We start from the raw sequence: 16,391 nt of genomic DNA, 5'->3' as shown, positions 1-16,391 counted from the left end.
TACTACCCTTTAACATTAGAAGGTGGGGAAATTTGGAGTCTGTTTCCAGCCATCTCACATTCACCAGGACCACTCAGTGTGCATAGGGGAAATGGACCTACAGCTCCTATTGACTTTCAGCTTAGAAGGATAGCACTTCTGTAGAAAAGCCTTGTAAGTCCCATATATTGTCAGTATAACCAATGAAAGTTTAATAAGGTGCTTGGTGGTAGTGCTGCTAAAAGAGTACCTGTGAAACCATTTGGTTTCTAATAATCCCCAGGAGGACACATTGCGAGAAATGAATAGTTTCCAATAAGCTGATTCCTCCGGCCTGTGTTGAAAAACATGAAGGGGTTCTGTTTATCTGCACCACCTGGATTTGAAGATCAAGGATCTTCTGAAAGATGCAGCCTTCTTCCAAAGGTCTTGGTCTTGCTGCTGTATTCGTGTGGCAGGTAGGATGATGGCTCGCTCACTGTGGCTGCACGTGAAGTAAACAGGGCTGTGATCACATTTATTTCTCTCCACTTTCATTGCCTGTACCTAGGGTCACAATGTGAAGAAGTAAAGCAACTCCTGCTGATCTCCCCACCATCAGAACTGTGCTACTGCAATGCCACCGTCCACGCGGTGAGGGGCATTTTCCTTCCTCTCTCCAGGACAGAGAGGTTCCAGGGACACATTCGTGCCTCTCCAGTCCTTTGTATTCTCTGCCCCAGCTCTTCACCTGCAGAAAATTCACAGCTCACCCTAAATTCACTGTGGATTTAGCAGGTACAAATATTCCACAGAGTTTAAAATCCTTGCGGGAGCATCCAGCACTGTAATGTACAATTAATTCCTGAGCCATTAGGGATAATTTGCATAACAACCGATGCCTTAGCAGCTAAAGGAGCCACCAAATTAAATTCTCTTCTCTTGAAGCAGTTTTTATGGATCTGAAGCTTTTGAAATTAGCAGGGTTTCTCTTGAATTGGCATTAGAAATAGCGTTCTTTTTGAAATAACAAGGTGTTTAAAAATAACTGCGAGCTTTTACACAGTGTTCTCCTGTCACAGAGATCCGCCCCATGCTGGTGGCAGTGCTGATGGACAAAGGCAGAGAAGACTCAGGCTGCAGAAGCTCTCAGCAGCACGGCTCAGAGAGCCAGGCGACAGCAGTGCTGTCCCTTGATGTGTTGCAATGTCTCAGAATTTCCTTTATGCTGTGAATCTTTGCATCTGACCTGCAGCTCACAGAAGCCAGTAGCTGTCTGAGAATCAGCGTTTGTGAGCCTTGTGTTGTTACATTCTGCACTTTATTGGCAGGTAAGAGAGCTCTTAATGAATCTAAGTCAATCACTTCTCCCAAAGTACCTGGCATAATGGCATTTAAGGGTGTGTTAAGCAAGAATTTTACATTGCCTTAAATCAGGACTCCCAAGCTTGCCTGTACAGAAAAAAAAAAAAAAAAGGGGTAACTTTAGGTTAACTCTGCTTCTATATAAACTATGCTACTTGCATCTGTACACTAGAAATACCAGATTTTAGCTTCCCTGGTTTTGCTGAAGGACCCAGGGAGAACTGGAGAACCTCTGGGAATCGGCCAAAGAAATAAGATGGCAAAGTGAGTGTCTCGTCTGCACGAACATCTCACTCGCAAGGGGCAAATGAACAAAAGGTTCAGCAAGCTTATACCACCTCTGCGGGTGGAGAGGGACTCGGCTTTAGATGCCAAAGACCAGCAGGCCAGCTTTGGTATCCCTGGCAGCTCTAGCACAAGGCAGCATTAACAAAGAGCTGTGGCTGTGACAGGAAAAAGGTTGGGGTTTTTTTTGTCATTTTTGGTGACCCAAGAAGATAAATTAACAGATGGTGTTCAGCAATGGCCTTTTTAGAGAAATACAATATTTTTGCAACCTATCTTTAGCCAGAACTAATATATGGATTAGCAGAATTAATTGGGTTACAGCAGTCCACTCGGGAAGGACAAAAAAACAGCTCTTCTGACCTGCACTAGATTATCATATTTCAAAAAGCAGATCGCTTGGATGACACCTTCTCAGAAAATGCCTTGAAATAGCTTAAAGGGAGAGCACAACCTTCTTCCTAATCTCCGATCCCTCTAAGCACTTGCATTTTATAACTCTTGCCCCCTCCCTTCAATTACCTACATCTAATTTTCATATCCTGTTTTATTTCTCCAACATAAGCACCCTTCTGGGATGAGTAGTGCTTCCCAGAGCTCCTGCAACACAATGCGGGTGGATCCCAAGGAGTCTTGGGGTAGAGGCAAAGATGTGGAGATGTAACATATGATCTTGCACGCCTGCTGTAACACAGCAGCTCAGTGCCCACCAGCACAGCGTGGTCTCATTTGTTTATATTGCCGTGGGAGCAAGAGACCTTTGTTAAGATCACAAATAGCGGGTAAGGGAGAAGATAGAAGTTAATATGGCATGCAGCTCTTTGAGTAGCGTAATGAAACACAACTTCTGTTTTCATTTTGTTGCTGAGGTTTGGTTGTCTTTGAATACTTCAGTCCTGTTTTAGGGCACTCCAGGGACTGTACTTTTGTGGGCGATGAATGAAAGGAACTGGGATATTGGGTATCTTTCCTTTTCCTTATCTTGCCACAAAGTTGAAATTTGGCAAACCTTTTGAAAAATAACTGGAAACAGGGCCTAAGCACAGCTGCTCGCTGTTTCCTAGTAATTGGGGTGGGGCTTGGAGCTTTAGCTGTATCATAATTGGGTAGTGACTCTATTTATGGCCCTACTTTGTGCAGGATGCTGGAGCCTGTGCTGCAGGTGATCTAGGAGCACCTGAGTAGACTGGGAAGGGTTTGCTGGACACAGTCACTCCAGGTAAGCTCTCCCCTGTCCATTCCCTGGGAGGTGGTTATATTGTGCAGTGAGATTAGCATTCCACATCTAGCATAATTTAGGGAAATTCAGGCCATGAACTGGTTCTTGAAGGACAATCCTCACCGGCAACAACAACGAAGATGGGACAGCAGGTTCTGGCCCTGCCTGGGGAGAGGATCAGAGTATCAAGCCTCAGGCTGTGCTCAAAGTTATCTTGATTCCTTAACGCTCCCTATAGCTGGTGCGTGCACTGGGTGGAGAAGCAGCCCTGAGGATGGTATTTGAGGAGCAGCTCAGCTGAGCAGATGTGTCCAACAGCAACGAGAGACGGAGGGCCAAGTGTGTGTGTCCAAAGCTGCCGGGGGAATTTCTGCTGTGCCCTCAGGAACTGGGTGGTAACTGCTGCCCTTTTGCGCAGAGAGTAGCTTTTCTGACTCTTGTGTAGTGAGTTGCAAGAGGGCTTGCCCTTCTCGGGGGGTTCAAAACGATCCTCAGCGATCCTCAGCAGTCCTTTCCCCACATAGAGTCAGTGTCGTGGGGGAGAAGTATTTGATCTCTTTGTCCAAACTCAGCTCTCCAACGGGAAGTATATGTTGCTCCAAGAGAGAGGATGAGCAGAAAAGACGAGGACACAGTGGCTGATAGAAAGGCTGGGGAAAGCCTAAGACAAAACCAGGGCAGCAGACAGATTGGGGGTGTAGGTCTGGTCTAGAGAGAACATGTGGCTCTGGTAAGCTGTCCTTGATAGGTGCACTGCAGCAGAGGGCACCAGAAAGCAAGAGAAACCTTGCTCTGTGCGAACAGCTGGTAAAATACTGATGTCTTTGCGGGTTGCAAAGAGCGAGGGTGCTGGTGACGGGACCGGCTTCGTGCTTTGTGTGGGAAGGAGTGATGAAGAAGGACTCGACGGTCCTCCGTTGCGTGCTTTAACTTACGGTCCACGCGGGCAGCGTAACGGCCGCGAGCTCTCGGCACCCCGGCTCAAACCCCCACGGTGGCTGCGACCCGGGCGTAACTCCCGTGGGTGACAGAGGCACTGCTGCCCTGTGCTCTCTGCCGACCTGCCAGAAACGCTGAACGCTGGAGACGGGGAGACGGGTCTCCCCGTGGCTGCGCGCCTCCTCCGAATCCCGCAGAGGATCCTCCCGCCGCTTCCACGGTCCCACGCAAACGCGAAGCTTTCCTGTGCCGAGGGTGATGCTGCGGGGCTGCCTCGCAGCCCTCTTCTGCCTGCGGAACGCCATCAGCCCCCGGGTGCTCACCCCCAAACCGCCCCCCCCGACCGCGCTCGTACCCCCTACTCTGCCGCTGACCGCCCCTCTCAGGGGGGGCGCGGGGGCCGCCCCCGCCGCTCCGCCAGCCCCTCTCCGCCTCCGCCGTTCCCCTTCCACGGCGGGGCGGGAGGGCCGGACTGAAGCCGGGCCCGCTGCCGGCCCTCCCCGCCGAGGGACGGAGGGAGGGCTGCGGCTGCGTGGGGCCGCTCCCGCCCCTTCCCGGTGCCGGTGCCCGTCCTCCCGGTCCCCCCCACCCCGTTCCCTCGGTCGGTCGGGCGGTGCCTGTGGCGGGCGGAGGGGGAGTTTCCAGGAAGTGGCCATATTGGATCCATTCAGCCGCATCCACCCGCGGCGGGGAGAGCCGCGCTCCCGCCCACGGAGCCGCGCCAGAGCCGGCCATGGCCGCCACCGACCTGGAGCGATTCTCGGTGAGCGGAGGCGGGGAGGGGGGGGGTGGTGGTGGTGGTCCTGCTCCCGTACGCGCGTCTCCTCGGGTTAATAACTTCGGTTTTTTCTCCCTCGGCGGGTGGGGGAAATAAAAAAAAAAAAAAAAAAAATTAATCCAGCTGATGGTGGGGTCGGGGCAGCCGGGGGGGATGCGCCCGTCGCCGGCCCCGTGTGCGCGGCCGCTGCCCCGCCAGACCCCCCCCCCCGCCCCGCTCCCCCCGTGTCCGCGGCCAGCGGGCTGCCCGGCGGCGGCAGAGCTGGGAGGAGGCTGCGGGGGGGGGGGGGGGGGGTGTGTGTGTTCGGCTGCGAGGGGATTTGGGGAGAGGGGCAGAGCCGGTGTGCCTCGGCGGGGAGAGTCCTTGCGGGAAGGTCCTGCCCGGCGGGCTGGAAGGCTGCGAGGCCTCGGTGCTTTGGTCTGATGCTGAAACCGGTAACGAAAGCCTTTCGTGCCCCCCCGCCCCGCCGTGGGTGTCCAGGATGCTCGCAAAGGGTATCCCGTATCCCTGTGTCTGCAGGCGTAAAGTGCCCCGCGAAGAGAGGCGGAAAGAAATGGGGTCAGACCTTCCGAAATAAGAATTGTTTGCGTACCAGTGGTATACAAACACTCTGCGAGAGTGAGTAACTTAACGGCGTGTGTATAATACTGAGAGAGACGCACCGATTCAAACGGGGGTAAAGCAAACCCTTGAGGCTAACTGGTCTCTGAGCCAATGTATGAAGAATGCCGTACAGCAAATATGGAGTGTGACCTGTGCACCGCCGCCTCTCTGCAGCTCACATGTTGTATAACTGCTATCGGAAGTCAATCTGGCTAAAATCTGTGTCGGCTTTAAACTATTCTTTGTCTATGGCTTGAATTTTTTGTTGTCGTTGGAAGGCTGTTCCGATTAAATAGCGTGGTGATGCGTCTTGTAGCCTTTCAGAGCTAAAAACATTTTTACCGCGTTAAATAGCATAGCTCTCAAAAGTCAAAAATGTCTGGTGTGATATTGCTAAATAAATGGGAGCAGCAGTGGTGGTTGTCTGAATTATAGGCATGCCGTTGGAGCACAAACACGTCCCTGCTACTGTTTTCTCTGTAAACTACTTTTTGCCAAGAATCTCAAACTCTGCTTCATTTCTTTGAATCCTGGCCCAAAAGTTTCCAGCTCAAGAATGAATTTGCAAGACTGTAACTTACTTAAAACTTGCATAAAGGAAAATTGATTGTGGGCTCTTATTTAGGAAAGCAAATGCTTCTAGACCCTGGGGAGAGGGGATTAAGGTAAAGCGTCGGTGTCAGGGAATGGAAACACTGTAACTGTCTCACTGCAATTCTTTCTGCATTTGTATCATATATAAATACTTTCAGTGTTAATTTGGTATGCCTGCGGGTGCCTATACGGGTTTTCATAGGTGTTAGGAGAACCTAAAATATTGCCTAGCCTGGGAGAAAATTACACTTATTCTTTGGTGTGGGTACTTGAATGCTTGGTGTACTTGCATCAACGCTCTTGTCACTTTTATTTAAAAAAAAGAAAGGGGGGGGGGGGGGGGGAATGTTCCTGAAGGTGCTTGGCTCTCATTTGGGCACCAAAGTGAAATGAATGGCTGGGCTCCAATGTGACTTTAGTGCCCAACTCCATTAGGAGAAAATCTGCTTGCTTTGTGCAGGGAGCTAAGGGTGAGTTTATAGGGATCTGCAGGCCCAGTAGATCTGGTGATTTACTAATCTTTGCCTTTGGACTAGTTTGCCTTTCACCTGGAACTGCAGATCTGGCAGAAGAAGCAGGTGGGAGAGCAACGTCTTGCTTCCATTTGATGTAGGGCAGAGGACTGTCCCAGCTGCTGTTTCCTTTATCCTCAGCACATCTCAGCTCTGATGCTGTTCCTCCAGCAGTATCATGGAAACCTCATGATTAAGGTGTTCCGAGTTGCTCTTTCTGCAGGGTTTACAGCTTTCGTGGTGCCACTTTATATCACCATGCCTCAGTTTCCTGTGCATAAAGCCTGGGTGGGAATAGCTCATTGCTGCCAAGAAGAGGTGATGATAAATTAATTTATTTTTACTAGCTGTTTGTATCTGCAGTGGAAAGTAATGTTGAAAAAGCCTCTGAAGGAGGTTTTTGATACACAATAGGTCATGCTATTCAGATTGGTGAAGCTATTTATAAGTGTCCAGCTGACACTGACATCCTGGAATGTAGTGACCCTTAGGTTCGGATAATGTGTTTTCAAAACTCCCCAGATGCATGCTTCCCTTGTACAGTCCTCCAGAATGCCTCTGTCTCCAGCACAATAAAGTTCCCTTGAAGTGCTGCTGTTGGAAATGACCAACAAAAGCAAATGAAAGGAAGCTGGCCCATAGAAAGCTGCCTCTAAGGCAGCAGAATCACACCAGTGGTGCTCAAGACCGCCTTTGTTTTTGTGAATGTAGTGCTTGTGAGAGAGATTGGCTTCAGCCCCTGGAGACTGAAGTTTTCTGCTGATCTGCTGTGAGAATGTGGCTCACCACTGCCATGTTCAAGGCTTGGTCTACAGGCATCGCTTCTGGATACCTAAGGCCAGTTGTCTTCATTACAGCTGCCACCAGAGTGGAAAGAAAGCTGATAAAGTTTGGTTCAATTATGAAATACTGTAATTTGTTATCAAAGCTCAGAGCTTCTCCATTGCCTGTTCTGGCCAGTGCTGAGCTAGCACACGTGATGACTGTGTGCTGGAGCAGACACTGGCAGTATTAGCAAGGATGTTGGTATGTTGAGCGGGAAACAGCCCAACCACCACGTGCAAGCGGCAGCCAGCAAGTGCGTGAAATGCAGCAGGGAAATGCAGAAGCTCTGGAGGAAGCTAGAAAGTTGGAAGGAGAAGAAATGACAGAGAAGCAACTGGAGATGCGTAGGAGAATAAATGGGATGAGATGTGAGACTGAGACTGTAAGACTGTTTTGCTTTTGAGAAGCTTTTTCAAACCCTCAAATCTGTGGCTTTCTCTCTTTTTTTAAATAAAACCCATCCTGAAATGCTGTTGCTTAACGATCTGCATTAACCCCTTGTCTGACTTGGATGTGCAAAGGCAGTTGCTTGGGCTCTAAACTAAGCAGCTGCCCGCTCACAGGCGCGTGCATGTGGGGAGGAGCAGGTGTCCTCAGCCTTAAAGTTGGGCTGAGATACAGCATAATGCTAAATTCTTAACTTTTGAAAATATCATGGCTGATTGCTTTGTGTGCGTACTGTGACTGTGTGCATGGACAGGGGATTTGTGAACATCGATGCCCAGCGAAGAGAGCACTAGATGCGTGCGTGTAGCTGTGTGTGAGCTGTGGTTGTGGGGTGGCTGTCTACATGCAGTCCTGAGAAGTTGTCTCTTCATGTTAGTGATTGATAGCTAGGCTTTTACTGGTAGCTTTACTATAAATTAATGCTACTTAGAAAATCTTGCCAGAACAAAACACCACTTTATACAGAGGAAAGCTGAACAACATCTTCCTCGCTGGAAATAGACAATGGCATTTTTTCTGTCACAGCGAGCTGCTGAGCTGTGGGGGGGTCTGGCCAGTTTGGCAGCTTCGTGTGAGTGTTACCTGTGTTCACACCACTGCCTTCTTGTGTCCTGCTCCCAACTCTGTGGGAGGAGAGGGACCTTTGAACAGTGTCTGTTCCTGCCATGACTGCTTGGGTTGTGATAAACTTCATGCATTTCTGCTGCTGCTGTTTTCTGTAAGCTCACTTTTTCTCTTATTGACTGCACAGGCTAAACCTGCTCCTCTGTGTGAAGGGGCCAGTGTTATACCTTAGTCCATGAAAGATGGGCATGAGGAGTGGGCTGAGAACAGCTCTGTGTACCATGGCTAGGGCAGAGCGGTTGCCAGAAGACTTATCACTGCAGGTCCTAAGCATAACCTTACATTTTCTTTTATTCACACTCTCAAGGAAAACATTTCCATGGCTCAATTCCAGTGGAAACAGGGGTTTGTTTGGATTCGGCTATTCCTCCAGCCCTGTTTTTTGCCCAGCCAGTGGCACCATTTGGAAGTTCCAGGGTTAAATTTCCTTGTCTGTTTTTGTCATTCAGTTATTTTACCTTTAGCCTGGAAAATCTCAAGTGATCCCCCATGCAGTGTGGAACAGAAGTGACAGATTTTTCTCCAAGCTGGTAACATGCACCAGGAAGCGAGCCCAGCGGGAGCAGCCCTTTCCCTCCCTGCCCTGGCCAGCTCTTCTGCCTGTAGCGTATGCTTTTTTGGGAAGGAGGGATAGGGAGAATGGTCTTCCATTGGAGGAGACAAATTGACGGTTGTCTCTCTGAGCCCCACAATCTCTCCCAGGGAGAGCCTGTGCTCATACAGGAAGCCAGCTCTGACTATTTCAGCCACAGGACCAATTAGCTCAACCACAGTCCATTGCAGTTAAACACTTATTTTGGATGTATGCACTGGGAACAAATGTTGCCCAGGAAAAGATTTTTGGGGGTTTTGGGGTTTTGGTTGGGTTTTGTTGTTTTTTTTTTTTTCCTTCCCCACTGTGGTGCTGTTGCTGTCAGTGAATCTGGAGCATCTCTTCCTCTTGCAGCAGAGATGCAACATGTTGTTCTGCGTGGGAGCTCCAGAGCTCCTCTTAACCGCTCGTAATCGCAGCGAGCGCCGAGGCAGTGGGTGGAAGGACGTGAGCTGGCAAATGCTGAAGCCATGTGTGCCCTCTGCATCGGCAAAACAAATGAAAGCCCGAAGAATAACTCTCTTTCAGGAGGCCGGCATGGTGTCAGGGCTCATCGTCAGTGCTGTGGTGGCAGCTGTCAGCCAGTCTCTAGCATTGCTGGAAGGCCAAAAGCTCCCTAAATATTATCTTCTGTAGCAGAATACCAGTGCTGTTGCCAGCTGCGGGGAGAGACACAGCCCTGTCTCCGAGTGCCCCCACTGTCCCCAGTCTGGTCGTCCCGAGGCACCACCGTGCAAACGAAGTGCTCTGGGGAATGGGCTGTTTTTCCGTCTGCAGGAGCGACGGTCACGCTTGTCTCCTTTCCTTCTCATGCTCCTTTGGCTCGGAGGTTGGGAGGGGAAGAAATGGCATGATGCTGAATTGGCTTTTCCTTGGTTGTGCAATTAAGAGGAGGAATTTGGGAGGCCATGGGACTAAGGGAGATGTACAGGGCGTGGGCACGCTGTTTCCACCCCGCCTGTGTGGGGTAGGGGCATATTTTTGTGATTAACTTTGATTATTCAGAACATGTCCTGGGCACATTTCAGGCTGTGGATGGGAGAAGCTGCCCTGCTTGTTTCAGATTAGCTGCTACCCTTAGAAATAATGTTATCCTGTCCCATATTTGTGTTTTGATGAGGTGGGGCCCATGCAATCATGCACAGCTTGCCTGTTTCTTCCCTTCCCCACATCTGTGTAGCTGCAATGAGCTCTGGGTTTATACCTGAAGCTTTGCATTTGTATTGGGTATTGTAAAAGTGTCCAAAGAGTAAGAAAGCCCATCTCTGCTCCCAGAGCAGCTCAAGTGAGAAAAAAAATCCTGAAGGTGCTGCTTCTCCTTAGTCCTAGCCATGTTCTTTCCTTCCAGAGCCTCTTCTTTGGCGTCAGCGGCCGTGCTCGCCTCTGACTTGTGACGTTTGGATGCAAAAGGTGGAGCCAGACAGGGAATCGGCACCCTCTAACATGGGGGTGACAGTGGAGATTTTCAGAGGGCTGGGGAAGAACGGTGTCACTGAGAACCGCAGGCTTCTTGGATACATCCCTAGTCGCCGCTCTCAGCTTGTGGGCTGACCGGGGCCTGTGGGGTCAGGGTTGTGGAGGCACCACTTTGTTTAGACGCTCAGATTCCTTTGTGAAGCCAAAAAGTGTCTGTCTCCCACACACATGAAATTCCAGAGCTGTCAGACAGCTAGAGAGAGGTTCCCATGGAGCACCCTGCCTCAGGGCTCTTGCCCTCTCTGGCTCGCACAGCCTCAAAACCAGATTGTCGCAGGGAGCTGCGGAGCGAGAGAGCCTGGGCTGGATTTCCATCGAGGGACTTGGGGCTGCTCCTGGCCTCTCCTCGCCGCTGCATGAGGTGCTGTAATGAGCCTGTGCCACCGCTGCATTACGTGCGCAAGGAAACATGCGGGGAATGCATCCAGAGTTTTCCACAGGCAAGGAGCGTTTCGGCTGGTTCTTGCTGTAACAGAGAGGCAGGACACATCCCTCAGCTTCTGCTCGGCTGAGTTCTTGTCTGCCTGCAAAGGACTGTACAGGCATGCCTTCGGCTGTGGGCTGGTGTGAAGCATGTTCCCAGAGCTCGTGTTGTTCATGCTGGAAAACCGAACCTTCCCGCAGCAGCAGCCAGGGTTGCTCAGGTCGGTCACCGGGAGAGGAGACCGACCACGCTGTGTTAAATAGCGTATACATTCCTGCAGGTGCCCGGTGTGTGCGGGGCAGCACTGCGATCGTGGGACAGCTTGGGTCAGAGGGGCATCGCTGGGTCCTTTGTCCAGACCCTGCTTACAGCAGGCTGCTCCGGGCCTTGGGTCCTAATCCAAGCTGATCCTGGCTTTCAGCTCTGCCACAGTAAAAGGGCTGCCTGAGGAAGAGCTGCCAGAGCCGGCCTCCCAGGAATGCTCTCCTTCCCCTGTCTTCTGCAGCAAAGGTGTTCCCAGCTCATGTTTGTGAATATAGATTTATTCTCTATTTTCATACAGAATGAATAGTCCTTTCAGCTTATCTTCTTGCTATGCGCGTTTTTCGGATAGAGGTTTTCTTTTCTTTTTTCCATTGCCTTGAGTCTTCAGATTAAAGGTGTTCTGTGCTAATACACTTTGAGGCTTTCTGGAGGCATGTGTTAATAGGATATAAAGCAGTCAGCTTATTAGCATGATGACTCTGGTTTAGCTCTTGGAGCTGAGTGGCTGTGGTATGTAAAACTTCTCTTTCTGGTGTCTTCCAGGCAGTACCACAAGGAGACTTGTCCAGTAGCTGGAAGTGCTGTTTGTGGAGATGCTGTGAGATGGCTGCATGAGGCAAACTGGGAAAAAAGCATACAGTGGTGACCAAAACTCTTGGGTTCCCATTATATCTCTGTTCCCTTGTCTAAAAATATACTGAATAATAGTATTTATTGTAATCAGGCAATAAATTCTGGAAACGTATGTGGGAATTAGCTATGTTTATTTTAAGTGGTAACTAAAACAAATAATCCTGATGGCTGATATCCAGCATGGCTTGTTCGGCATGATGGGGATCCAGATCCTTTTTGCTTCTTCAGCATTTCTTTTAAACTGCCCCAAACCTTTTCCATGCCACTCCTTAGGGGTAGGCACTCAGTTTCTCTCCTGGCTTTGTCCCACAGCCATTTGTATTTGCCAAGTGTCTCCTCCTCTTCCTCGTGGTAGGATGGTGGGGAAGGGAAGAGATCCTGGTGGTCACATCAGTTGAGTGCAAGCTGGGAATGCATCTGCTGCTTGGGGTGAACTTGGGAAAGTCTCTTACTAGATAAGGTGATAAGATTAGTCTCTTGTCAGGGTTAATTGTGAAGGTCCATTAAATCAAAAGCCTCAGCACCTTCTGAATAAAGAATTTTGAAAAGAAATGAACTAGGGTAGTCTGGTATGCTCTTGTTTGTCTGTATTTTGGTTGTTTTTTTTTTTAAACAGACTGAAGGAAAAGTTATGTTAGTGTTTTGGACTTTGCTTTCTTCGTTTTGAATAGCTCATGGGGGATGGAATTCTCAGGCTGATGAAAAGCTGAACTTTCTCATCCTTTAAGGTCATTTTGGAGGAAATGTCTCTCATTTTTGGTTCCATAGTTTTCTCTGTTTTAACCAACTTGCCTTATTCTCAAAGGCAACATTCATGTTTGCAAAACATTTTGTGCATAATGCCCGGCAAATCCTGTTTTGCTCCTTTGTAAACTCTCATTCAGGGCTTGTGATAGGGACAAAATGCACGGTAAATCCTTTCTTAATTAAGAAAGACCTCATGATTAGTTAATTAGGCTTCATAAATGTTATAAGGAAATTGCTAAATAACAGCTTAAGAAAAGGGAGCATGTGGGAATTTTGCTTTTAGTATAAAAAGTCAGAGAGGAGTTTAAGCCAGAAACAGTTTGTTTGCAGAAAATTAAAACTGATGTTGCCTTCACAGGTTGTGAATGTATCATCTTGGATGTATGTCGTATAAGAAAAGATGAGAAGCTTTATTCTCCCTTCAGATTTAGCTCTGACAGTCAGCAAAAACTGATGTTTTAAGCCTGTGCCAATTCCTTTGATTCTGTAGATGTGTGTAGGATTTTTATTTTATGTATTGTGGTTGGGGTTTTTGGTTGTTTCTTTTGTTTTGGTTTTTTTTTGTTTGTTTTTTGTTTTTTTTTTTTTTCTTTTAAAAGGAGGAAATGCTGCTTAGACTGAAGCAAAGCTGAAGGCAGTGCCTGTAGTTCAGCTGTTTGCTCACAAATGCTAAAGTGAGCAGGCTGGTGCAGAAGCGGAATATGTTGAGTGTGCAGATCCCTGCTCCTGGCTTGCTGCTGGGAGTGCTCAGCGTCTGGCGTATTGCTGGGATATCAGTACAAGGTGTGCCGCTGGAATCAAAACACTGCTTTGGCACCAGTAGCTTGGATACAGGAAAGCAGTTAAGGAGTTTGCCTAAGGAGTTCCTCCCTTAAAAGGAGTTTTGCTTTCTCACTTGAATCCCTGTCCACCTCCTTATGGGTAGGTGACTACATTGTTGTGTGTTCAGCACGCTGGATTTTTACGGGTGTGCAGCAGAGTGTTTTCTTCCCTGAGACTAGCCTGGGGCACATGGGACACTGTGAAACATTGATACTGGACCAGTGATTTTTAAAAATTTTGGTTTTCCCAAGATGCTGAGCATTGCTCTTTGCAATGCACTCACTGGTCTCAGGGTGTATGAATAGCTCTTAAAAATGGGTCCAAAAGCTTTCAAGAAGGGCATCACTTCAAGCAACATAACCTTTAGTTAGCCCTGAAGGAAAGAGCCACAGCTTTTGAGTCTTCTTGCCTCTGTAATGTAAAGTGGCTTTCATTTTTATTTGGCAGGTCCTGGTGGTGACTCCATATCTGGTTTCTTCAGTGATGTTTTTGCCTGCCTGGAGTGCAGCTGGGAGCCGGGAGGGATATGAATAAAGGCGCAAGTGTCTGGGAAAATTCTTGGCATTCTTAGGAGAGCGGTTTAAAGGGGGCTGGGAATTGTTTGGTTTTGGTTTTTTTAACGCATGAGTTTTTTATTGGGGGAAACTGCGATGTGGGCTGGGAGCATGTTATTGTGAGCATGCAGCAACTGGAGATGACTGGCTGAAATGGTGTCCTGTATGTGGAGGGATGGTTCAGTTGTGGACGTGCTCCCATGTGCTGTGTGTTGGAAAAGAGAAGGAAGTGAAGGCCATGGAGCTTTGCCCTCCCTGGAGGGAACGGCAATGTTAGACATCGCAGTGTTAGCGTTTACAGTTCTTCAGGGCCACCACAGTGCGGAAAACACTATTGCCCCCCCTGCACAGGCATAGCGAAGGCAGAGTTGCTCATGTTATCTGAGATGTGTCCTGTTTGACTGGCCATGTACCATCACCAGAGTGGACCAGACGGGAGTGAGAGGTAGCAGACAAGCTGAAGCACAGCAGGTTGCTATTGTAAGACAAGTGGTAAATTAGCATAAACTCCACATCTAAAATTATCTCTGTAGGGTTTGGTTTTTTTCTTCCTTTCTTCTTCCCCCAGCCTGTTATTAAGTGCTCCACAATGGGGATCTGGAATTTTGAGCACATGCTTAAGATTAACTGAAAACCTTCAGAGTTGCGTATGTGCTTGCACTTTGCAAATCTGCTTGAGATTAGGTGGCATTTAGGTGCAAGAATTTTAGCCTAAGAGGTGCTAAGATCTCCACTGGCCAGCCCCAGCTGAAAGTGTGCTTCCTTTCACCTTCAGTGCCAAAGGCACCTATAAGGTCACCCTTACTGCGCCTAAGCCCTCTGTGAAGATTTACTATGCTCAGTGTCCTCTGACTGTTGTTAGAAAACCTCAAATCTGGTCTCCTTGCCTCTCTTGGGCCATCTCTTTCTGCTTAGTAGACTGCAAAATGCAAGCTCATTCATTGATGTTGTAATAGACCTAATAGTCCTTAGCCTGAGAGTACAAGAAAGATAATATTTTGATGTGTGACAGTGTCTATTCCGAATGTTGCTAGCACCAGAGGTGCTTTTCAAACATCAGGTGTGGTGTTGCTGTTACTACCCCTCAGCTGCTGAGCTTGGCAAAAGAAATGTTTTCTTCATGGAAACCTGAGTCTGTACTTGCTGCTGTTTCTTTCCAAATGTCAAGTGGCATTTGTTGAGCCAGTATTCAGAGATGGGGTAGGATCTCCTGAGAGAGGTGATTTGCCAGATTTTTCTGCATTGATCCAGAATCTGGGCCAAGCGCCGGGGAGTGCCTGCTTGGACAAAGAAGCTGAATTTGCCTTCCGACACTGTTTGCCCAAAGGTCTCTAGGCAAGTACTCAACTGCTCCATGACTCAGTTTACTTGTGAAATGACAGTAAAACTACCAGCGCCTCTGTAAGGAATCTTGCAGGGACGGGTGTTTGGGGGAGGTCGCCTCAGCAGCACACAGTTGTGGGGTTGGGGTTGGGACCCTGCGTGTACTGGACCCTGAAGCAGACCTCTCTGTTCTGTGGGCTTGTGGGCAGTTTGACTTGCCCTGCCCTGTCTGAAAGGGGCCAGGTAATGCCTGTGGCTGGCAGCATGGCTGCTCGGGGTGCCAGCATGTATGAGCCTGTATTTGGGACCAGCTTGCTCTGCTTGGATTTAATAAACAGCCAGATGTCATCCAGTCCTTTCTCTGCTCTGTTGCAAATGAGACTCCCTGCATCAGGACCGAATGATTTCCTGATTCCATGCATTTCCATTCAGGAGACAAGGGAATAGCATCCTACAAACCCCGCTGGTGTATGTATTAGTCTCTGTGTTGCGCGCACTGTTGTGGATTGTGGACGGGGAATCAAGAAGGTGAAGTCATTGCTTTGTGACTAACAGCAGTCCCCAGCTGTGCCGGGTGCCGAGCTGGCCCCTGCAGAGCAATGACCGCTCCGTCCCACCGCGGGAGCGCTGCCAAAGGCGCCGCGGCCGTACGGAGCAGGGCCCATGGGAGCTTTCCCTGCTCTTCCTCTTGCTGGTCTCCGAGCCACGCTGATCGGGGAACTGCAATCTGTCTGCTAGCACTGTTTCATCTTTCTGTTTTGATTTGATTGTAAATTGGAAGGGAGAGGATCTGTCTGTGCTCTGCACTTTGCGGGGTGCCTGGCACGCTGATCCGTGACTCCATGTCTATGTGTGCTATTGCAGTGTGAAACGATGCACCCGTGGGAATATCCAGTGCTATAGAGCTGCTGACGGGTGTTGGGGTGAAGGTGATGGGCTGTACCCAGGCTGGAGGGGGACCCACGCTGCAAAGTGCTGGTGGATTTGGTATTAAGGTCACGATGTCATCCAGAATTGAGGAATATATAAAGAAAAGTGTGCCTTGGTAGTGGGAATTGAAGCACTATGTAAAAGTGCTGTGCAGATGTTGTGTTATTGCCTCTTGCTATTTTATAAATGTGTGTGGAAAATGTAAATGGAAAAAGCCTGGGAAGAGAAGGACCTAAAATCCCGCTGCCTGTGAGCTCTTGGAACAAGAAAGCTCTCATCTGAACGGCTGTGCCTCTCCCCTGCGTGCGGGGTTGGTGTTTGGGGAGCTGCAGCTTGGCCACAGCTCGGGGAGACCCTGGCTCGGCAGCGCAAAGCCTACGGAGGTGCCGGAGGGAGCGCTTGAGAGCAGCAGATAGCTTTGGGTTGAAGGTCACTGCTCAAGTGTAAGACCTTTTCACTTAGCAGAAAGAAGAAAGG

The 16,391-nt window shown here is 49.1% G+C and overlaps 1 protein-coding gene and 1 long non-coding RNA gene across 3 annotated transcripts in view; both read left to right on the top strand.

Moving 5' to 3' along the window:
* Nucleotides 1-66: 66 nt before the first annotated feature.
* Nucleotides 67-635, top strand: LOC115334168. Its single transcript, XR_003921059.1, has 3 exons — nucleotides 67-153; nucleotides 263-437; nucleotides 530-635. It is a non-coding gene; the product is annotated as an uncharacterized LOC115334168 (long non-coding RNA).
* Nucleotides 636-4,343: 3,708 nt separating this feature from the next.
* Nucleotides 4,344-16,391, top strand: part of SEPTIN8 (septin 8) — a 40,660-nt gene continuing 28,612 nt past the window's right edge. Inside the window, exon 1 of one of the 2 annotated variants that reach the window (XM_029997815.2) lies at nucleotides 4,344-4,529. In XM_029997815.2, coding sequence (XP_029853675.1) covers nucleotides 4,500-4,529 — 30 coding nt within the window. In that variant the 5' untranslated portion in view covers nucleotides 4,344-4,499. The remainder of the gene's footprint in view (nucleotides 4,530-16,391) is intronic. The other variant, XM_029997816.2, reaches the window with a different exon arrangement.

Source organism: Aquila chrysaetos, chromosome 22, assembly GCF_900496995.4.
Source record: "Aquila chrysaetos chrysaetos chromosome 22, bAquChr1.4, whole genome shotgun sequence".
NCBI lineage: Eukaryota > Metazoa > Chordata > Aves > Accipitriformes > Accipitridae > Aquila > Aquila chrysaetos.
The sequence above is the reverse complement of the archived record's forward strand: the minus strand, read 5'-3'. Positions and strand labels throughout refer to the sequence as shown.